We start from the raw sequence: 23,866 nt of genomic DNA on the forward strand, positions 1-23,866 counted from the left end.
TCAATTAATGGATAATGGATAGGCTGACCTTGTCGTTACTTGCCTGCAACTGCTTGAGATTATGACTGTTGTCCTTGTGTCCTACCCAGTTTAGTATTCATTCTAGAAAAACGTGCCCTGGCCTGACCAATAGATTAAATCAGGTGTCCTCAAACTACTGCCCTCGGGCCATGAGCGAGCCACCTAGCACATTTATCTGACCCTCCAGGTGTTTTTGCCACTGCTGCCTGTCCTGCTTAGCAGCCGACTGGTCCCAGGCCCACAGTGCACACTCTCCAACGGTCTGAGGGACAGTGAACTGGCCCCCTGTTTAAGAAGTTTGAGGACCCCCTGGATTAAATAGTCACTTTAACAAAGGAACAAATATGAAAGAAAGCCTTCTTCTAGCATGATCATTTGCTAAAGCGTTTAAGTTAAATGTTTCCAGATAGTAATCTAGGTATATATGGCTGTAATAGGCGTACTATAATGGGGACAAAGCTTAAAATTATAATCAATTGAGAATTTCAGAATCGTGTGAGATCATTTTTGGCTACAGTTAATCTCCTGGTTACTTTTTAGTCATTTGGTAGCCATCAAGTGCACCTAGCCATTCACAGTTGTAGAAATCATAGTGCTATGAAGTTTCTAAGTTCCCATGCATGTAAAACTGAACAAAAACGAAAACAAAGAATAAGGAGGATCTCAAGTCTGTTGCTGTGCAAGGTACAAGCCGATTGTTCTATAACATAAGAGATCCATATTGCCTTACTCTCAGGGATTTTGTTATCAGACTGTATTCCTCATTTAGGAAAAAAAAAAAAGATATCGAAAGAAGGGCATTTGGGGCTGGAGCAAGTAGGGCAAAATCAGACGGATGAAAGTGAGACAAGAAATCCTGAATAAGATGCCCTTTCTTCCACTTGCTGGGATCTGCCTTGTGCATTACCTAAGTGCTTCCATTTTTCAGGTCCGTTGTGTGAAGCAGCAATCAAAGACACTTAAGGTCTCATCAGATTTGCGGGCCCGAATGAGAACATATGCTGTACTTTTATTGGGAAGAGAGCAATGCAAATCCAAAGTGTGACAGTCTGGATGGAGCACTGCTGTCATTCGGGATTTCGGGACTCTGCTCGATAGGCCTGATTTAGTACTGTGTGCTGGTCCCCGATTCATCACGGGGCTGTTCATCTCAGAAATAGCTACATGGGATAAAACATTATGTATGTTTATTCCAGGCCGACGTGCCAGGGCAGTAGAGCGAGCACAGACACCCACTCTCAGCAAAGCCAGAGATAAGACATCATCTGTTGCTCCTTTGTCACCAGCTCATCACGACAGTTCTTCCCTAGCTTGAATGCTCCCCGCAATCTGATCACCGTGTCTACCCCACAGTGTTCTCTCTCCCTGCGATTAATATCGTATCTTCTTACGGTGGGCCACTTTATTTGTGATGAAACTTTGGCGAGTTTTTCCAAAGGGTGAACCCATGTGATTGCTTTAATGGTTAAAGTGCAGGATGGATGTCCAGTGGTGGTCTCACGGCTGCCTCAGGTGAGCGGGACGGGGTTCGGGTGATCTGGGTCCCCCAGGTTCGCTATTAGAATCATTTGAAGAGTGCTGAAAAGGCAAAGACATTGTCCAGAAGCCTCTTGATGATACTGGCAGTAGTGGATAGAGCAAGGATGACGGGAACGCAGCTCCAAGTGGGCTGTGCAGAAAAAGACCCCTTGCAATAGCAATTCATCTGGTGCAGTATTGCCAATACGCTGTAGAGTGTTCAGTCCTGCAGCCCCGGCATCAGCTTCCAAGCATGTGAGAGAGTATGTCTTCAGAGTGCCTTCTTCAGCCCCCTCTGGCTGAAACCACGTGATAGACCCCTGAGTGAGAGCTGCCTGGCTGGGTCCAGTCAAACTCCAAACCCATGAAAAATAAAAATGGTTGCTGTTGCCTTGAGCCATTATGTGTTGGGGTGGTTTGTTAGGCAGCGCTAGAAAACTGGGAAGCACACACTTTTAAGTCGGACATAGCCAAGTTCAAACACTGGCCCTGCCTCTTGCTAGTTGGGTCATGTCAGCCCAGATCTTAAATTGTCCGATGTGTTTATCCTGAAGGTATTTAATCTGTGATATAAATATATATGCTCAATATAAATGTTTCCCTTCATTCCTCCCTGTCTTCCTTTTTTTTTTTTTTTCTTCCTGCCTTGCTTCCATCCTTGTTTTCCTCCTTTGCTTCCTTCCTCCTTTCCTCCCCGCCCTTCCCATATAAGTCCAACCGAGTGCAGCTGCTTTTGCGGTAGGCCGGTTTAAACTGGAATACGTTAGTGCCAGGTGTGGATTTAATTGGACCTTTACTTAGAACGCAGGCAGACAGAATTCAGGATGCATTTTTATTTTTTATTTTTTTCAGTGAAAACTGCTGAATCACTGGTTCCAAAATCGGCATAAAATATGCTCAAACCTTCCACAGACGGCGTGTGCGATGTGATCAAGTGCCTTGGGGGGGGGAATGGGGTAAACAAATTTTTTTTTTTTTAAAGAAATGTTTCCATCGGTTCACACAGTGAACGTTATCTGAATTCAGTTCAGGCGGAGAATATCTTAAAAAGCTCAGATAAAGGAAATGAAGGCATGAGCAACATGTTATTTGTAGGGATGAGATACATTATCTCCTTGGCAACTGCAGGGTGGCATGCAATTTGGCAATCTGTGTTGTGTCATCTTGGATGCCTCGAAGTCACTGTTTCCTATGGAAACAAAGGAAAGAACAACATGAGAAAAAAAGGGAGTTCTGATTTTAGTATGCCAGAAAAGTATTTTAAAATCGAGAGACCAGCAGGCTCCCACAGCATAACCAGAACTCAGAATGGCATTGCATTTTCATTTATTAATTCCACAGTGCTTTAAGAGCATGAATTAGGTCCAATTTTTTTTTTTTATTTTTTTTTTATTTTTTTAGCTCTGCTGAGCTCTTGATGCGTGGTCAAATGATGACTTAAGACATTGCTGTGGAACTTTGAATGCACTGGCATTTAGTCTTTTGTAAACCTCAGGATCTCAGTTTATGCATATTCATTTATCCATTCAGTCAACACATAGGAGTGGGGAGGTCTGTTTTGTGCCAGGTAGACTGTGCTAGGTATGGACGCTGTGTAGAGCCCTCACTTGATGTATTACAATCATTCCGTCATATCCATGGGATATGGGGCCTCTCTTTATTTGAAGTGAATCAATAATTTAACAAGGATTCACGTAGCCCCAGCCTGGAGACTGTATTCTACTGGGAGCTAAGAGCCAGCAGAAATGAACCACAGGGCTGTTCTCATTGCCCCACAATACTTGCTGGAGCACAAAGCAATTCTCAGCATGCCTTTTCTTTGGTCAGTGATTTTTGGAAACCTTTCTAAGGTGTAGTCAGCTTGTTTTTGTCGATAGCCTCCAACTAAATGACTCTAAACTTTTTGTGATGGTGCCTCGTGCTCCATATAACTTCATTTGATAGGTTGTTCGACTGAAATGGAATGTCTTCGATGAAGGGGAAAATTTTCAAGCTGCAATGCAGCTGGCTAGGATCTAGAAGTCTCCACTTTGATGAGACTCAAAGTATTAACGTTATTAAGATGCCTCAAAGGCAGCGTAAGGGTTGGAGCGGGACTGGCTTGATCACAGCAGGAGGGGGATACGGCTGGTTTCGTGAGATTAAAGCATCACATCAGTGTTGCCAGGATCACCCATGGGCAACTGGGATTTTTTTTTTCTTTTCTTTTTCCAAAATAGCACCGGAGATAAGAACTTGGCATTTTCCGTGGAGCAGAAACTTGAGTTTGAACAGTCGGCTCCTTCCCAAGGAGCCTCCCGTTGTTGACCTGTTTGGTGTCTCCAAAGCATTGCTTTTACTGCTGTTTCTTTATCTGCTTCCAACCTCATCCTAGCAGAAGGAGAGGCATTTATTTCCCTTTATGGGGCCTATGAAGGAATGTCTTTGAAGCAGACTGCTGATGCCCACCGAAGAATCTCCAAAGGAGCCTTTAAGACTGACCTCCCAAATAATAATTGCAGGTGTTCTTCTAGCTCGGAGGAGACGTATGCCTGATCTTATCATTTCAGTATTAAAATTAACAAGCAGATTTCATTTCCTGAATTCTTCTCCCGTAGGGTATGATATTACTATGTCCGCTCTAAAAGCAGTACTTCAGCTTAGAGTTTTCTTGGGTTTGTAGAAATATTCATGGGCGATTTAAATAGCATTGCAGCTGTACAGAAAAGCTGTTCTAGTGTGTGCTTTGAAAATCAGTTTTTCAATAAACGATAGCTTTAGAACTGTGATTGAGAGGGGAAAAAAAAAAAAAAAAACAGTCCTTGTTAAAACAGGCTGTTGCAGCCGCTGGCTACATGTTCCAGGAGGTTTGAAAAAAATAGGCTCACATTTCTCATCGCTTTGCTCCTGGAGAGGAAGGTTGGTGCTCCTGGGTCACTCGGGGCCTTTCCCCGAGTGGTCCCAGAGGACAAGAGGAAGGCGTGGGTTGATCCAGGAGGTGACGCTCTCATGCTTAGGAGCAGTCATTCAGCGCTACTTTTCAACAGGCAAATGCATGAAACAGAGAAGGAGAAGCATTTCATTTTGGTTATCAGTTAATATTCCGGGATCGACTCATTAAACAGTCCATTAACTACTGTAGTAGCCCAGGAAGGGTGATGTGGGTAGAATAAATGGCTGTCATCTGGTTTCCAAGTGGATTTAAATGTGCTGCTCTTGGCTGTGCAGCGTTGCCAACTACTTATTTCCGAAGACACGATGTGCGGAGCTCATTTTTTGCTGTTTTGAGGGTACAGGAAGGGATGCTTTTATTGTCGATTTATTTTTAATGGCATTTAATCGTCATTTATTTATTATCTGCGCATTCGAGTTATTTTCACTGAGTCCTTCTTAGCATTTGGTGCTGTGCTAGTTACTGGGGGAAGGAACACAGGAAGGCATGGCAGGAGCCCTAAAGAAGCTCACAGTTGGGAGAGGTACTCCTACAAATGTGCTAAATGCTAGGCTGGAAGAAAAGCATTAAGATGCCCCGTGAAGACACAATGGTCTGAGTTTGAGTTTCTATGGTGGGACGTAGGATGCGGGTGGTGGGTGTCACATTAAACATCTCCAAGGAAGCAACATTGAGGTGCTATCTTGGAAATCATGCAAGGAAGGCAGAGAAGATGGAGGAAAGAAGACAGTGAGAAGACAATATGCAAGGCCGGGCAGGGTGGCTCACTGCCTGTCATCCCAGCACTCTGGGAGGCCGAGGCGGGAGGATCGCTCAAGGTCAGGAGTTCGAGACCAGCCTGAGCAAGAGTGAGACCACGTCTCTACGAAAAATAGAAAAAAATTAATTGGAAAACTAAAAATATATAGAAAAAAATTATCCGGGCATGGTGGCACATGCCTGTAGTCCCAGGTACTCGGGAGGCTGAGGCAGGAGGATTGCTGGAGCCCAGGAGTTTGAGGTTGCTGTGAGCGAGGCTGACGCCACAGCACTCTAGCCCAAGCAACGGAGTGAGACTCTGTCTCAAAAAAAAAAAAAAAAAAAAAAAAGAGAATATGCAAAGACCCTGAAGCAAGGGGGTACAGCTTACACTTGTGGAACTAAACTAAGGCAGCTTGGTTAGAGTCCACGTGTTTTAATTTAGGTTTTCCCCCAAGCAGCCTCCGTTGCAAGGATTTGTGTGCAGGCAATTTATCTCTGAGATGATCCCCAGGAGCGAGGAAAGTGAGAGGGAAAGGAAGAAAAGAAATAGAGCATCCTTAATGAGCAGGTTTACCTTACCCCTGTGTGCTCCTCGTGCTAGAAACCCTCCCAGAGCAGGTGGGGAACAAGCCTCTGAACTGTCCCACTGGTGGCGGAGAAGTTAAGAGTACTCACCAACTCTTACCTCTTATTGATGAGCTGCACTCAACAGTGTTATTTTTTCATTGACATTGTACACATTTAAGGTGCACAGAATAATGTATTGCTATGCATATACATAGTGAACTGGTTACTGTAGTCGAGCTAATTAACATATCCATCTTTTAACATGGTTACCTTTTTATCGCGGCGAAAACACTTAAAGTCACTCTCTTAGCAAATTTGGAGTATACAATACAGTGTGATTAACTATAGTCCCTATGCTGTACATTGGATCTCTGGAACTTACTCATACTCCATAAGTGTAACTTTACTCACTGAGCAACATCTTCTCAGCCCTCCCTCCCCAACCCACCACTGGGAGCCATCACTCTGCTTTCTGTGTCTATGAACTCGAGTGTTTAGGATCCACATCTAAGTGAGATCACGTGTTAACCCTTCTAACTTGCGGTTCTGGTTAAACCTCTTCCCAACCCTAGTCAGGATCCTGTAGGCAGAGCAACCCTCAGGCAGGGAAAGGCAGTAAGCTATCAGCCGACCTCAAGAACACTCCTGGGTAAACCAAGTGAACATGGGCCAGAGCTAACAGCAGATGTTATACTGGGACAGGCGAGGCGGTTCAGAGGAAGTTTGGGGGAAGAAATGAAGATGAGGCTGGACTGGGAGGCATGGCCCAGATCTTGTAGAAAGTTATGCCGTATACCGTGTTTCCCCGAAAATAAGACAGGGTCTTATATTTATTTTTCCTCAAGAAGACACCCTAGGGCTGATTTTCAGGGGATGTGTTATTTTTTTTTTAAGTACGGTACAACCATCTACACTGATTCCATTAGAGTGAAGTCGTCTTCTTCTGGAACATCATCCTCACTCTCCAAACCCCGAATCCCATCCTGAATGTCTTGCGACTCTATTTCCTTTAGAACCACTGGCCCCGATCTCTCCTGTGGAGCACTAGAGCTCTCACGGGGCAGATGAGAAGGGCTGCTCGTGTTCTTTCCCGCTCTGCGACGACACGCATGGGTTGTGCAGATGTGCTGCGCAGCCACGCTCGTCACTAGGGCTGATTTTCATAGCCACGCCCATCACTAGGGCTGATTTTCATAGCCACGCCCATCACTAGGGCTGATTTTCATAGCCACGCCCATCACTAGGGCTGATTTTTTTCATAGCCACGCCCATCACTAGGGCTGATTTTTCATAGCCACGCCCATCACTAGGGCTGACTTTCTGGGTGGGGCTTCTATTGCGCACATGCTTAGAAATCCTGCTAGGGCTTATTTTATGGGTAGGTCTTATTTTTGGGGAAGCACGGTAGTGGTAGCTGCAAGAGGTCAAAGATTTGAGGAGTTTCAGGAGTTATGTTCCATGAGGACAGGAATTTGGGGCTGTTCTTCCACTGTATCACCAGATCCAAGAAGAGTGCATTGAACATAAATAAAAGTACTCAATAAATATTTGTGGAATAACTGAATGAACAAATTGGAAGTTTGACATCTGAATGATATCCTATTGGATATATTGGTTTGCTTATGTATATTCTGAATGAAATTTTAGCATATTATATTTTGAGACATTACAAATATTTTTAAGTTGCTAATGTAATTAAGTAAAATAATATATGCAGGATTCTTGATATTATGTTTCTGTTGGAGCAATCGTCAGTCCAAAGGAAACCTTTTAAGCCTTTTAAACCTTGGAGCCCTTGATTACCTCTCCCTACAATTGAAACGTCTGAGCAACTGGGGTTTTAGCTAGTTATTAGCATTGCTTCAAGGAACGGAGCTGCGTATGTCCACTTAGGAATAGTAAATAAAATTAATTTTGAACAGGGCACGAATGTAGGTTCCCATATATCTCCAATATTTCCTGAGGTAGAAAGTTACAATATTCATTTATCATTTACTTCTGTTGAAAAAAAATACAATGAGTATAGAAATAATGAAAAATTCTGTAGTAATATGATATCTTACAGGGTCTATCTGCATACCTGTCTTAGAATATGAAATGACAACAGTAGAATATTAATATTGAACAAGTATTGATGACTTGCTATGTGTTAAGCAGTGTCTTAAGTACTTTGTGGATATTATCCCAGCAATAACTCTAAGAAGTAGTCGTTGTAACTCTAAGAAGTAGTATCCCAGCAATAACTCTAAGAGGTAGTTATTGTCATCATCCTTACTATAATCAGGAGAAATCTTAACCACAGAGAGGCTAAATAACTTGCCAAAGGTTCTATACGTAGTATTTAGCAGACTTCTAAATATATCTGATTATATCTGATTTCGGAACCTATGGTTCTGACTTTGGTTTTTAACTACTGTGTACTGCCATACAAGTATGATAATGAATGATAATGACCTTTGATAGGTTTCGATTTTAGGATTGGTCTTATAGATGTTGATAGAGGGCACATTTTCCCCTTGCTGCCTGCCAGACATTTGGGTCTTCTAGTTTCCGGCCTGCCTGGCTGAAGTGGTTATCTTGGCGTATACATTAATGTGCTGATGAGCCATTTGCCATAAATTGCAACGCAGCTACTGGTTCAATTCATGCTAAATTTGCAATCTGCCTTGACTGGAGTACAAAATTGGCTTTCTTGTCATAAAGTGGTAGGACATGCAAAATAGTCTAATACCTTATTTTCTAGCTCAAGTAAGATTAGCTAGACTCAGAGAAAGTTTAACAATTTTTTTTTTCCGCTTTCAATACCAGCTGTTTCAGCATGAGAGCCTTGTTAAATGTTGAATGGATTTGATAGTACCCCATTGGAACCTATAGCTGATAGCATGAGGCACGCTCCTCAGGAGAAGTTAAATTGTTTCCTGGAAAATATCCAAATGCCTTCAGCTATCTGGGGGGTTGTCGGTTTGACAATGTAAGTGCTACCGACCCATGTCACAGCAGAAGTTGAATTTGTTCTCCTGACTTAATGTGCTGTTTTCCTGTGGATAGAGTGGATCTGTAATGAACCGTGTTAACAAAATAATTTGACATATCCTTTATGACCAATTGACTATGCTTCCATTTGTAAAGACTAAGGGAGGGGGTTGATTTTAAAAATATAAGAGTTTTCACAATAATGGCTTAATGAATCCTCTTCTGCTGCATATATGTGTGTATGTGCATTTTCCTCATATGTACTTTGATGCATGCATGAACTTCATTAACTTTATTAGTAGAAAATTACATGTTTGAAGAATCATGCTCAAGTCAGAAACTAGAGCTAGTGCTCATGTTGAAACTTTCTTGGGGTTGCAAACGGAGCTAAAATTGCAGTGTTCTATGCCAAGGGTGAAAAATGTTTCAATCAGTTTTACCGTATAACTTGAATAGTCCATTTTTTACAATTTATTTGAGCATATAATGGTGGTACAAATTTTAAGGTTACATATATTGCCCTTGCCCCACTTCCCCCCTCAAGTCAGAGCTTCAAGCGTGTCCATCCCCAGTTAGTGCACATCTCACTCATTATGTATGTATATACCCTTCCCCTCCTCCCCCACCTGCCTGACACCCAATAGATGTTATTCCTATATGTCCACTTAGGTGCTGCTCAGTTAATACCAATTTGCTGGTGAGCACATGTGGTGCTTGTTTTTCCATTCTTGGGATACTTCACTTCATAGAATGGGTTCCAGCTCTAGCCAGGAAAATACAAGAGGTGCTGTATCACCGTTGTTTCTTAGAGCTGAATAGTGCTCCATGGTATACGTATACCACATTTTATTAATCCACTCATGTATGGATGGGCACTTGGGTTGTTTCCACAGCTTTGCAATTGTGAATTGTGCTGCTATAAACATTCGAGTGCAGGTGTCTTTTTCATAGAGTGAGTTTTGTTCTTTTGGGTAGATGCCCAGTAATGGGATTGCTGGATCCAATGGTAGATCCACTTGTATCGCTTTGAGGTATCTCCATATTGCTTTCCACAGAGGTTGAACTAGTTTGCAGTCCCACCAGCAATGTAGGAGTGTTCCTCTCTCTCCACATCCACGCCAACATTTATTGTTTTGGGACTTGTTAATAAAGGCCATTCTCACTGGAGATAAGTGATATCTCATTGTGATTTTGATTTGCATTTCCCTGATGATTAGAGATGTTGAGCATTTTTTCATATGTTTGTTGGCCATTATTCTGTCTTCTTTTGGAAAGTTTCTGTTCATGTCCTTTGCCCACTTAATAGTCCATTTTTAAACAGCTTTTTAGAGTGCTACATTCAAACTTAAGGACGAATTTGTGGAAGAAAGCTGGGGAATAGCTTTCCTCTTAAAGAAGAAGATCATAAAAATATTTTTATCACACAGAAGTAGCAGATTTTCAGTGGCATTGTGGATTGATTTTAAAAATAACTAAAAGAGAAAGTTTCTTCAACTAAAAACACAACTTTGCTCAGCTAGATTGAATTTATTATTACGATGCAGTTTTCTGTAGGATAAATCATCTAAATGGGGGCCTATTTATAAATAATTATTTAGGCCTGATTGTAGAGGATATTTGTGATACAAAGTAATATCTATAAGCACTTCAGGACAATCAGGCACCAAGGAAGTAGAAAGAATATTATGAATGGGAGTAAGAACAATCAGTAAGAACTCTAGAAAAATTTTCACTTATACTGGAAAGGAAAAATTATCCAATCACAGAAGGATTTTTTTTTGTAGAATACAAAGAGTTAATACAATGTCTAGCTTATAGTAGAAACTACATAAATGTAAATCAAATCAGAATCTGATAAACCAAGCTGCTTACAAATGTCATTTATGGGTTTTTGTGCATATACTTCAGGCAAACTGTTTCCTGGTTTTCTTTAATTCCATAAGCAAGTATTTGGTTTTGCAGGCAGCCTCCTAAAGTGGTTGAGTGTGGGTTTGCTACTCAAATCATGACTCTAACACATTTTAATTCTGTGACCTTCAGAGAGGTGCCCAACTTTTCTAGGCTTCAGTGCTCTCATTTGAAAAATGAGAGTATTAATACTGTCTCACGAATTGCTGTAGTAGTAGCTAAGTGAGATTATTTGTGCAAACCATTTAGTATAATAGTGCTTAGCTCACAGTAAGTGCTGAATACATTGTAGAAATGTTGATGATTCAAGATTTCTGTCTGGACAGTGATATTATCAGAATTAATTATGTCAAAGTGGAGTGAATGTAAAATATTGCCTTAATTGTTCGTTGCAAAAGAAAATTGGAGTAAGTAGAGAAAGGGAAGATTTTAGAATATTGCCAAGGGAACTAAAATTTCTATTATACCGCTGAGAGAAATCTTTGAAAATTGTTCCGCCACCACCAGACGTTTTCTTCCCCTGTGACATACTTCCTCTTTCACCAGATTAAACCTTACTCATCCCTAACATCTCAGCTTAATTTAAGAATCGCTTTTATGAAAAACCTTTCCTAGCTCCCAGGCTAGTTAATATACTCCCTAGTTTCTCTAATTTTGCTTTATAACATTTATTGATTATTATAATTTTTTATGATTCCTGCCAGAAATTGCAAGGGCTGTATTATTTTTCAGCTCTGTACTCCCAATGCTCCAAAAAAAAAAAATCTGAAAAGTGAGGCACTCGGTATATATTTGTTGAATGAATAAATGAACGAATGGGTTGAATCAATGTCCTTAATGAGAACTTCATTGCTTGTGACCTTAATCGTGTGTCTTCCATTACCCACTTGATTTGGGGAATAAATTTCAACAAGAGATGTAGCATGGGATTTGAGCTTTCCTTTTCCCCTAAAAATAAATCTATCAGTGCTATTGTAAATGTTTAGATTCAGTAGGCGAACATTGTCTGGAACTCTGAGGAAATCCAGCAAGGTTGTTGGCTCATCAAAGATGTTCTTACCCTGCAGAGCTGTGAGCTTGCGAAGGGACTTGGCCGATAATGCTTGAGGTGTGGCATTGTTTTCCCCCCAGCATAACCGGTCTTGATAAATGATTGTTTTTGTTTTTTTTTTCTGTAGACAGTGCCCTTATTGCCTTTGCCGATGCAGATAAAAACTGTGACTCAGACTACTTGCTATGCCAGTCTCCTATAGGGTTGGCGTGGACTTGAATCTTTCTGGAAGGCTATTTATCATGGCACAATTTCATTATGATCAAATCATATCGAGGCTATGTTAAGAATAAAGCATTGTTCAAATATTGTCTGAGATTGAATGTTATTTTCTGAATATTTGGAGGCGGAAGCAAAGAATCTCCATAGGATGATGTGAATGCTTTAAAGGTGAATTCATTTGGCCATCCAAGTTAGCTTTTGGAAAACCTAGTAAGATTTCTTCTGCCATGTTTTAGCGTGCATTAACTCTACTTTTAAGGAGGAAAAATATCCTTAATATACAATGTGAAAAAGTTGTAAATTGTGTTGTTAATGACATTTTGCAATATTTAAACAGATGCATGTTCTAAAATCCAAAACACAAGTACACATACACACATGCACAACACGTACCTATTCACACTCAGAGTCACAAGCTGCAGGGAGGTGGAAATATTTAGGGATAAATACTGGGTCGATGAAGTAGGGCCTGAAGCTAAGTCCAAACTAGAAGGTTAAATAAAAGCTCCAGTTAACGGAATTCCTCTGATTTGGGTGAAGAAGAGTAGAAAATAACTCAGGAGGTAGGTGGAGGGGCCTTACACCTGGGCAATTTTGATCATTTAGGATGAGGGTGTAGATGCCCCCTAGTGGGCATTGAAGTATTTTCTTTCATCAAAGACAAGTAGAAATAATAAATAATAAAAAAGAAATAACACTTAATTCTTGTTAAAAGCATCTCAGTTTGTCTGCATGTCTTGTATCTGGGCTCTCCTTAGGATTTGGGGGTTACCAGAAAAGTGCATCCATTCAGTATAGAAGAGAGAACAGAACAGACCTAGAATAACACACCAAATACTAATACTTAAGAGAGCGCTACAAGGTTGTTTAGGCTTTATTTATTTATTTTACTGTGGAAATGTTACTAATCTTCAAAATCTGTGTGTCTCGAATTCAATTTTATTGACTTTAGATGATTCTTGCAGTCTGCTTAGGCTGTCACAACAAAGCGCTGGCTTACATGCAGCCGGGCCGACTTAAGTAACAGCAATTTGTTTCAATTCTACAGAGTAGAAAGTCCAAGATCAAGGATCCAGTAGGGTTTGGTTTCTGGTTTGTAAATAGCCACCACCTCACCGTGTCTCCACACGGGGGTAAGAGGAGAGGGGAGAGAGAGAGAGAGAGAGAGAGAGAGAGAGAGAGAGAGACAGATCTCTGGTGTTTCTCTTTTATGAAGACACCAGTTCTATAGGAAAGGGACCCATCCTTATGATTTCGTTTAACCTTAACTACCTCATTTAAAGGTCTTGTCTCCAATGACCACAAAGGAGAGTTAGGACATTGACGTATGATTTTGGGAGAACGCCTTTCCGTCCGTAGTAATGATTGAAACTCCTTGATGTTTCCATGTGTGACCTTCTTTGACATTTGTTGTTTTCTGTCATCCCCAGTCTGGTGGCCTTCTTTGTCCCATTTCCCACTTCCGATTTGTACGTGGAAGAGAGTCCTTTTGACTACTGTAATTGAAATTAAAGACAAAGGAGGGAAAAGGGGCCAGACCAATATGTTCCAATATATTCTTTTTAATATTCCATTACATTTAGAAAGCGGGCCAGCCAAACTGAGTTGCCAGTGCTGTGAATGTGAGCCCGTGCTCTGGGTGTGTGTTTTCATAGCATAAGGAAGTGTGAATATCACCTTGTAGACTGGGATTGCCATGGTTTCTCCAGTCTTTCCTGTTTCCCTGATGATCTGTTTCTAGATTTTATAGACAGTTTGTGAAGTCCCAGAAAACAGAGACAGTGATCCGATATAGTGATACAGGAGGTGTCCTTCTTAGATAACCTATATTGTTTTTAGACGTTGAAAATACTTGTAGCCACCGTTTTTTCCTACGTGGAGCATGGCATTTGGTTGTGGTAGCTACCGTGTTTCCCCAAAAATAAGACAGGGTCTTGTATTCATTTTTCCTCAAGAAGACACCCTAGAGCTTATTTTCAGGGGATGTGTGATTTTTTTTTTTTAAGTACGGTACAACAATCTACATTGATTGAAATAGAGTTAAGTCATCTTCTTCTGGAACATCATCATCACTCTCCAAACCCCGAATTCCATCCTGAATGTCTTGCGACTCTATTTCCTTTAGCACCACTGGCCCCGATCTCTCCTGTGGAGCACTAGAGCTCTCACGGGGCAGATGAGAAGGGCTGCTCGTGTTCTTTCCCGCTCCGCGACGACACGCATGGGTTGTGCAGATGCGCTGCGCAGCCACGCCCGTCACTAGGTCTTATTTTCGGGGTAGGGCTTCTATTGCACAAATGCTTAGAAATCCTGCTGGGGCTTATTTTATGGGTAGATCTTACTTTCAGGGAAACACGGTAGTCCACTTAAAAGTGTGTTAGCTGCATGCCAGGTGCAGAAGAACCACTCAGCAAAGGTTAGTTGTTGTGAGGGTTGTTGCTATTGCTACTTTTTCCTAAAGAGCTTTTTTATATCTGTCATATTCATAAAATAGAGGATTTACTCTACTGTTAATTCTCACTTTTACTGTCAATATGTATTTTGATTTTGCTATTGCATTTTGTCTTCCTTTGCCTTTATTTCTCATTCCAGCCATCAACATCCTTTCCATTGCTGACTTCAGCATAGACAGTTCTTTGCTTCAGTGGTCATTTACCTTTCTAATGATTAGAAATGCTGGCTATGTTTTTATAAGGATATAAAATTATCTTCTAAAATTTTGTTCCCTGTAATTATTTGTTTCTGTGATATGCCTTCTATTGGAGGCAAAATCTTATTATCTGACCTCAGCTGGGTTATGTGGGCTGGACAATATGTTATGAACTTTAAATGCATTATCTTATATATTCATTACGAGGAAAATATCATTTTCACTCTTGTAGCAAGAAGGACTTAGAGGTTTCAAGAAGTTAAACAACTTGCTGGATATCTCATAGCTAGTAAATGGCAAGCTCAGTATTTGAATCCATGTTTGTCTGATTTAGGGACCCACGATCCTAATGATTTTTAGCAAGTGTTTTTCAATTTCTGATCTCTGGATCACTGGCAATAGCATAACTAATGAATACAATTTCCTGCAAATAGGGCCTGAGACCGAGTTTTCAACCATCTCCCAGGTTATTCTAATAGATACCTCAAATGGCTATACTACTGCTTTTCCTTAGAGAGCGAGAGAAGATTCATCCAGCTTAGTGTTTGGATCTAGAGAAAATGAGTGGAGTCTCCTTTGCCCTCTTTCCTTTCCAGGGTTATGTTGGCAGCATTTATGAAAACGCTACCTGGCATGATTCCAGGTAGAATTTGGACAAGTCTGCTTAACCAAGCCGAGAACTTCTACTCTGACTAGTGAAGTTTCCAACAAAGTGGTTTCCCCCATCGGAGCCATTTATTTAATATAGAAAACAGTTACAAATAAAAAGAAACACTAAGAATCACTCTGAAACAAAACCATGAAGTCACATGTCTTAAAGGTAGTCTAATGTTTTAAACCCCCAACTCTAAATATGTAAAGGCAAAATAAATGAATTATTGAAGATGCCCTCCTCCCTTTTTTTTTTTCCTGGTAATTCCAAAAAGCAAACAGAAATTTATCGTGCCTGATATTGGAAGTAATATTTCTATGGCTTATGGAAATGCAAAACATTGGATTAAGTGCTAACAGTGGGAGGAAATAAAATACAATAAACAGGGGTCTCAGCATTTTCATTTCCACATTTGGGAGCTCAATATATGATCGAGTCCCTTGGTAACTATAAAATATTTAACATGTTTATTTGGAGGTGATGTTTTTCATCTCTACATGGTAGCATTTTCTAAAAATGCCATTGACAGTCCTCAGTAAATCAATATCTTGGGGTTTCATATCAACAGCTCTCCCATACTTATTTATTTTCTTATTCAGTGACAGGCATGGCTACTCCTAAAGTCTTGTCCAGATGGCCTTGAATAAATGTCTTTACATCATTGGATTCTTTTATTTTATTTTATTGAGTGTGTGACTCATTGATATTCTAGAAGATAAACCTGTTCATTATTAGCTTTGTTAGTTTTTAATTTAGAAGGGTTACATTGCATTTTATTAAACTTCATTAGCTTCTCAAGCAAGCGATATGAAGGTAGTAGCTGCTTGCATTCTGCAAACCTAATCTTCGTCACTTCATCTCATGGCTGCAGAGTAATAAGTTGAGATGACTATTTTTTTTTTTTTTTTTTTTTTTGCAGTTGGTAATACTTCTTTAGAAATTGTGTCAGATCACAGTCATGATTGATGAATTGCTTGGATCTGCTCCTGTTTGCCTGTTGCTGCTTTAATTCCTTGGTAATGTCTGAATGTGTCACCTCACAGCTCTTTCCTTGCTTCGGGCTATTGTGACTAATGACAAAATGATTTCAAACTAAATCATTTTTTTAAAATGCAGATGAAGCTTGGGTGTTTTTCTTCTGGTTTGAACCCGCCGTGTGTCTGCTGAGTGCCGATGGGGGCCCACTGAAGTCTCCGCGCTCTGTGCAAAAACACAGCACCTCTCCGACTGACACATGGGTTGCTCCAAAATTTTGGAGGTTGTGTGAATATCAGTCCTGGTGAGTCCTGCACCAGAGTAGGTCAGCAGACTCCTTAGTCCTTTTGTGGTTTCTCATCATGGAAAATGACAACTACTTTTTACATAGTAGAACTTGAGACAACATAACTACACAATAACTTGAGTATCACTTAATGCCTTGGTGGAGAGCAAAGATTTCAGCCTCAAATTAGTCTAATAGCACTTTCCTTTTATGTAGGGGTATGATGTAAAGAGTATTGAGACCTCCTAGGCATTCTCAGTCAGACTTGGAGATTGAGTCAAGATAATATAGACCTTAGGCACTACCTGCAGTTTTCTGAATATCTGTCCCATAGACAAAGAAATAGTAATACGGATATCAGATAAAATTTTTGACACTTTCTCTTTAATTTTTTTTAATTTAAATTGTTTTTTTTTTTGTTTTTTTTTTTTTAGAGAGATGGTGTCTTACTATGTTGCTCAGGCTGATGTCAAATTCTGGTTCTCAAGAGATCCTCCCTCCTTGGCCTTTAATTGTTAAAAAAAGGTGTTGATTCTATTGAAATGATATCCATTTCAATTCAATTTATCAAATATGAAGTGAATACCTACCGTATGCATTAACCTACAGTAGGTAACAAGACGGGCTTTATAATCTAGCTCATTACTACTTTTAAGCTGGGAATAAAACAATTTAGTCTTATTTTCAGATAGTAATCCTGGTGATATTGTTCATACTTCTCCCTCCATTCTCACGAAGTCTCTTGCTTCATTGACTCTTTTTCTAATCACCTTAGACTGATTCTACCTTTTTTTTTTTTTTTTTTTGCTTAGGCTTTCCTTTTTCTCTAGGCATCCTCTTCAAATATATGCTTTTCTTTATTTGATATTTATAACTACAGTAGATGTTGTCAGAAGATAATTTCAAATCATCAAAAACATGACATACAAAATAATTAATGGACATATGTCAAAGACGTGTTCAATCACTAATTAATGAGGGAATCACTTTGATGGTAAAAGTGGTTCAAAATCTTTTTGAGAAATGGCTGTGTGTGTATAGGCATTTTCATAAAAGGAATACCAGACTGAGTTTTCTGGATTAGTTACAGAAGTGCATACTATGCTACCTGGCAGTAAAACCATAACCTTTGGCGATCTTTTCTGACCTGACAGGAATCTACAAGTTAATATGTTAACTTGACTGCGTTTGGGTTCTAATCAAACACTAAGTAGCAAAAATCAAACTCAAGTAAATTCTCCCAGTGACTTACTAATCCTCGAGGGATCCTTGTTAAACCGTGCTCTGTTATGGGATCGAAAGGACATGCTTGTCTTCCTTTCTGATATCCAAGTCTCGAGTAATTTTTCTTAGCAATATACCTGACTATTGCAAACACTCGACTTACTCAACTAGATAGGCGTGGTCTGTTAAGCTCATGAAGGTCTCCTCCACGTTGGTGAGTGGAGAGGTTGCACGGTGAAGCAGAACAGAGACCCAGCAGGTAACTTGATGCGTCATTTCCAGCCATTCATAACCTTCCTGTTCTTATTTTTCTGGACTGGAACAAATGGATTACTACAATCTCTCACAATTTTAAAATATTGTGACCCTTAAAAGAATGAGATTATGAAGAGCAAAAATAGCCTGGGCCTTTACCCAGCGTGTGGATTAGGCAACAGTGCCCCCTATAGGTCTTCTGTGAGCTCTGGGCAGGCCAGCCTTCAAAATCGTCCCGTAATGTTTGAGGACTGTCCCCTCCCAAGAGGTTTGGGCACCACTTCCTGTCAGGATCCCTGATTTAATTTGTCTGTATATACCGCGTTTCCCCGAAACTAAGACAGGGTCTTATATTTATTTTTCCTCAAGAAGACACCCTAGGGCTTATTTTCAGGGGATGTGTTATTTATTTTTTTTAAGTACGGTACAACCATCTACATTGACTCAAATAGAGTGAAGTCGTCTTCTTCTGGAACATCATCCTCACTCTCCAAACCCCGAATCCCATCCTGAATGTCTTGCGACTCTGTTTCCTTTAGAACCACTGGCCCCGATCTCTCCTGTGGAGCACTAGAGCTCTCACGGGGCGGATGAGAAGGGCTGCTCGTGTTCTTTCCCGCTCCGCGACGACACGCATGGGTTGTGCAGATGCGCTGCGCAGCCACGCCCTTCACTAGGGCTGATTTTCATAGCCACGCCCATCACTAGGGCTGGTTTCCATAGCCACGCCCATCACTAGGGCTGATTTTCATAGCCACGCCCTTCACTAGGGCTGATTTTCATAGCCACGCCCATCACTAGGGCTGATTTCCATAGCCACGCCCATCACTAGGTCTTATTTTCAGGGTAGGGCTTCTATTGTGCAAATGCTCAGAAATCCTGCTAGGGCTTATTTTATGGGTAGGTCTTATTTTCGGGGAAACACGGTATTATATCCATCGCCACAATAATGCTGCATAACAAACAAACATAATACTTCTGGGACGTACAGTAAACGTTTGGTTTTGCTCTCAAGTCTGTGGGTGGGCTGTGAAAGCCTGTTGATCTTCACGAGGCTCACCTGGAGACTTCGTTCGCTCTCAGCGGGACAGACCTGTGTGTCTAGTGTCAGCTAGCTGTTGAGTGAACTATCGGTTAGCATCCCTGGGATAACTGGCTCTGCCCCAGGTGATCTCTCACCTCCAGGAGGCTTTCCCAGGCCTGTTTTCCTAATATGGTGGCAATGCTTCTCAAGAGAGAGTGGACACAAGCAAGAACTCTTGAGGATAAGACTTGGAAATGGGGCAGTGTCCACCACAAACTGTTGGCCCAACATGGTCATAAGGCAGATTGTTGGAAAATAGACTCCATCTCTTGATGGGGGGCCGGGGGGAGTGTGTACACTCACATTGCAAAGGGCTTGGATATGGAGTGAGATGATGGATTTGGTGCCATTTTTGTAACCGGTCTATCACATAGAACATGATTCACAGGACTTCAGTGAGTTCCAGCATGGTCCTGGTGCAGAGGGAAGGATGAACTTGAGTCTTGTTGCACTTTGTTTCTTGGATGCAGATAAATTACCTGGAGTCAGTTTGATCTTTTCTATCTTGCTCTTAAAATTCATCCGGTGGGATCAGAACAGTGTCTAGGGCTACTTATTCTATGCTATTGAGGCAAGACTGTTCTGAAGGTATTCTACCAAATGATGCATAAATTCGACATTTTTTCAGTCCAGTGGGTGAGAACATGAACTATTATTCCCGGCTTTGTGTGAGCATCAGGTACTGTTTCCTCGAATCATTTCAGGCGGTTCTTTCTTTGGCCTTTGTAATCACCTTACACTCAGAAACTGATGTGTGCTTAGCAAAATATTCAGTGAAAACTCTCTTCAGATTTTTGGAGTTCTCTCTGTGTTCCTTGTTCTCCTCTCTGGTACTGTGTGCTATGAACTCCAGCCACCCTTGTCTCTCCAGACTCTCGGTTCCAGCTCCTCAATTCAGGGAGTCTGGTCATTTTTTTCTTGGGTTCTCCTTTTCTGCACTCCCACAGCATGAAAACTCTCTCAAGGTGGTTTCTTTTCTCAGTGATTATAGTCCTATCTTAGAGCCCAGTGCTCTAAAAAAAATAATGAAAGTTGTTCTGTTGCATATTTTGTCCAATTTTTTTTTTTTTTTTTTGTCATTTTAGGAAATGTTTGTTGCTTCATTTTGGCTAGAATTACAAATCTGTTTTTTCATTTTGGCCAGAATTGGAAGTCTCTAATCCTTAGAACTTAGGTTGTCTATGATGTGTAGAAATCTGCATTTTTCCTGACACTAACTTTCAGTGAAAGAAGACAGTAGGCCAGTACAAGATTATAGTCAAAAAATATATATTTCATGGCCAGCCGCGGTGGCTCACGCCTGTAATCCTACTAGCCCTCTGGGAGGCCGAGGCGGGCGGATTGCCCGAGTTAAGGAGTTCGAAACCAGCCTGAGCAAGACCCCGTCTCTACTATAAATAGAAAGAAATTAATTGGCCAACTAATATATATATATAGAGAGAAAAAATTAGCCGGGCATGTTGGCACATACCTGTAGTCCCAGCTACTCGGGAGGCTGAGGCAGGAGGATCGCTTGAGCCTAGGAGTTGGAGGTTGCTGTGAGCTAGGCTGATGCCACGGCACTCACTCTAGCCTGGGCAACAAAGTGAGACTCTGTCTCAAAAAAAAAGTATATATATATATATATATATATATATATATATATATATATATATATATCCTGTTTGTCTAATTCATCCCTTTTTACTCTCTCTTCCCTTCTCGGAATATTTAACATGTTGTCACAGTTTGATTCTTACTTGTCTTTTACTTTTCGTTATAATCCTGTGTGAGTATGTATCTTATCTTTCCAATGATAGTATATGCTCTTTTAACATTAGGGTATACCTTATCCCTCTTTATATTCTTTACCGTGTGTATAACATTTTAAAAATTAATGTGAATCAACTAATTATCATCCTCATCTGTAAAAAGAGATCCAAAAATCTAATGATTAAATTAAGTGGTTTTTATGATGTGCTTTGTAGAAGAAACGTGCAGGATTAAGTAATGGCTCTTCAGCTTTTGGGGGTTGGTGTCAATTTTGGTTTCAGTTGTCTCCACCAAAGTTTCTTGCCTTGTGTTAGGCTGCAAGCTCTCGTCGGCTCAGTTGCAACCTGCCTGGAAGCACCCTGTTAAGCTGAGGTGAAGAATGTTTTCTACGCCTCTCAGACTCTGCACTGGCTGTGTTTTGTGGGGCTGTTTTTCTTTCTCCACTCAGTGACCTTTGAGTCATACTTTACAAGCATATGAGATGTGGACTGAGTGCTTCAAACATGCTTGATGAGCGTGCTGCTAGAACAGATGGTAGTTGCGGAATGAACCTTTATCTCTAAAGGGAGATCTCCATGAATTGTACATGGTTTATCCACCTTGTGTAGGACTATAGGTGAATTGCCCTCTGAGGTTGGCTCTTTCTAATCTCCCATATATGAGCCACTCTTCTTTGCCCTGCCCTCTCTTTCTCCATCTCTCCATGCACCATTTGTTTCATAAAATCATAGAGGTGGAAGGTATGGAAAGTAACTACAGTATAACCTCAATATAACTTAGAAGAAACATAATTAGGGAGGATACATTACTGCAAAAATTTATAGTATATTCTAAAGTCAAGCATGGCTATTTAAGGGATTATCTGAGCAATTTCCTTCATTAGCATGGACAATCTATAGTTGAGTTTATATAGTTATTTATTGTGCCTGTCAAAATTATCAGGGGAATTAACTTTAATGGTTTACCACACAGCTTATAACCTTGTTCTACAAATAAAAGAAATGTGATGGAAAAAAGTGAATTACACTTTGATTTGATCACTCTCATTGATTCATTGTTTGGACTCAGATATTGATGCAACTATTTGGTGATGCTGTTTTTATGTCTGTTATAACATTTCATTTAAAATTATTTTTCCTTCGTAGTTTCATCATTAATTCTGGTGAAAAACTAAGATGTGTCAGGCTTTTTATATTTTATAATAATGTGTATGATTGTCTAACTAAGATTCTTTACGGAAATAAATTCCAGGGATTTGGAAATCAAAGTTTTTAAAGGAATATCATGTACATATGAATAGTCGTTATAGTTATTGGGTGCACACGACTAGGTATAGTTCTTGTTTATAAAACAAACATATATAAAACTATTTGAAACATAGATGAAATATTTCATAATATTATTTGCAATGAAGTTGAACAAAGAACTTATACAGCTATAGTCATAAATTTTTAAAATAAAGTCAAGAATTACCTCGGTTTATAGACCTAACAACCTTATCTTCCTTCTATAGATTTAAACTCTAATTACTTATAGGAATGGGCCATATTTTGAAATGGAAGATTTTTGATTGAGAGTTTCAGATAGATGCACATTATCTTTTAGTTACGCATTTTGTGCTTTTTTTTTTTTATCAAGCCGAGTGGCTGTAACCTACTTAATAAAGCTTTATTTTTATGGAAATTACTAACTTTAAGTATTTTTAATCCCTTTAAATCTATACCAGCCTGCGTAAAATCACATAACCAATATACAATTTTCAATATGCCCTCTGCAGAACACAAATGCCAACTTGAACATGAGGAAAAGAACAAATGCTTTGGTTCACTCTGAATCTGATGCTGGCCACAGACTTGAGACGGGAAACCACGTGAGCAAATCTTCCACCACCGCTGTTCAAGAATCTTCTGAAGCCACGCCTCGGTCTTACTTAGCTTCCAGCCCAAACCCATTCAGCCGGGCAAACGCAGCTGAAACTATCTCTGCTGCCAGAGCCCTGGCACCTGCTTCTCCTTCTGCTTCTAGTCAAACTGGGTTTGTGTCCAGACAAGCCTCACTCGGGTCTGCTTCTACCCAGCGTGTGTTTGGATCGAGACTGCAGAGGATCAAGACCACAGTGAACACCACTGGGGCCTCTGGAAAACCATCAGCCCCCACTCCTCCCTCCACTCCACCCCCTTCTGGATCTGGTACAAGTAAAATAGACAAGTACGCCCGGATTCTCTTTCCAGTCACATTTGGGGCATTTAACATGGTCTACTGGGTGGTTTATTTGTCTAAGGACACCATGGAGAAGTCAGAAAGCCTCATGTAGTTTTGTTTCTATAGTAGTTTGCTAAAAGATGACGATGGAAAATGCAGACTGTCTTTTTAAATGTTTTTTAAATATAATTATTCTTTGCTAAAATAAAAACTCTATGTAATTTTTTTTTTCCATTTAAAAAATACAAGCCAGTTATTGGGAGCGTTAATTGATTCCTCAGTAAAGAAACAGTGAACCGTCTTTCTTCCTAGATGATTTTAAAAGAATTCAGCGTTCCAATTAGACAGAACACAGACCCTCTTGGAAAGTTGGAGCAAGGGAAATAGGGCTATCAGAGATACATGGTGCATATTTCTGCATTTGAAAATTTGAAAACAGACTATGACATTTTTTTAAAATACCCTGTGAATATCAACTAGGCATCCTAAATTTCCCAGTGGCCCTGCCCTTAACCAGAATTGTTTATCAGATATCATATGCAGGCACCTTTGGAGAGCCTCTTAGTACCCAAAAAAAAAAAAAAAAAAAAAAAAAAAAAAGAATTTCTGCGTCAAACAAAACATCAGTAAAAGGAAAATGGAATGAGACGTCTGCGCGCCCTAAAACAAAGACACAGACCAGAGAAAATGTGTTCCCTTCCGTGTGTTGGCCAAACAGTACTAAACAGTTGACTTGAAATTTTATGCTTTGAGCCAAAGGTTAACTCACTGTACGGATTTCTTTTTCATAATAGTTCCTTCGGTTACATATTCATCCACTACATAGTAACTCAGAGCCTATTGTATCCCAGCC

General features: G+C 40.3%; 1 protein-coding gene across 1 annotated transcript in view; it reads left to right on the forward strand.

Annotated features, from left to right (window-relative positions):
- GABRA4 (gamma-aminobutyric acid type A receptor subunit alpha4) overlaps positions 1–23,620 on the forward strand; it is a 73,228-nt gene extending 49,608 nt beyond the window's left edge. Inside the window, exon 9 of the mRNA XM_012743053.3 lies at positions 22,589–23,620. Within this exon, the coding sequence (XP_012598507.1) occupies positions 22,589–23,125 (537 nt within the window). The 3' untranslated portion in view covers positions 23,126–23,620. The remainder of the gene's footprint in view (positions 1–22,588) is intronic.
- Positions 23,621–23,866: the final 246 nt, after the last annotated feature.

The sequence above is a fragment of the Microcebus murinus genome, chromosome 26 (genome assembly GCF_040939455.1).
Source record: "Microcebus murinus isolate Inina chromosome 26, M.murinus_Inina_mat1.0, whole genome shotgun sequence".
Classification (NCBI taxonomy): Eukaryota; Metazoa; Chordata; class Mammalia; order Primates; family Cheirogaleidae; genus Microcebus; species Microcebus murinus.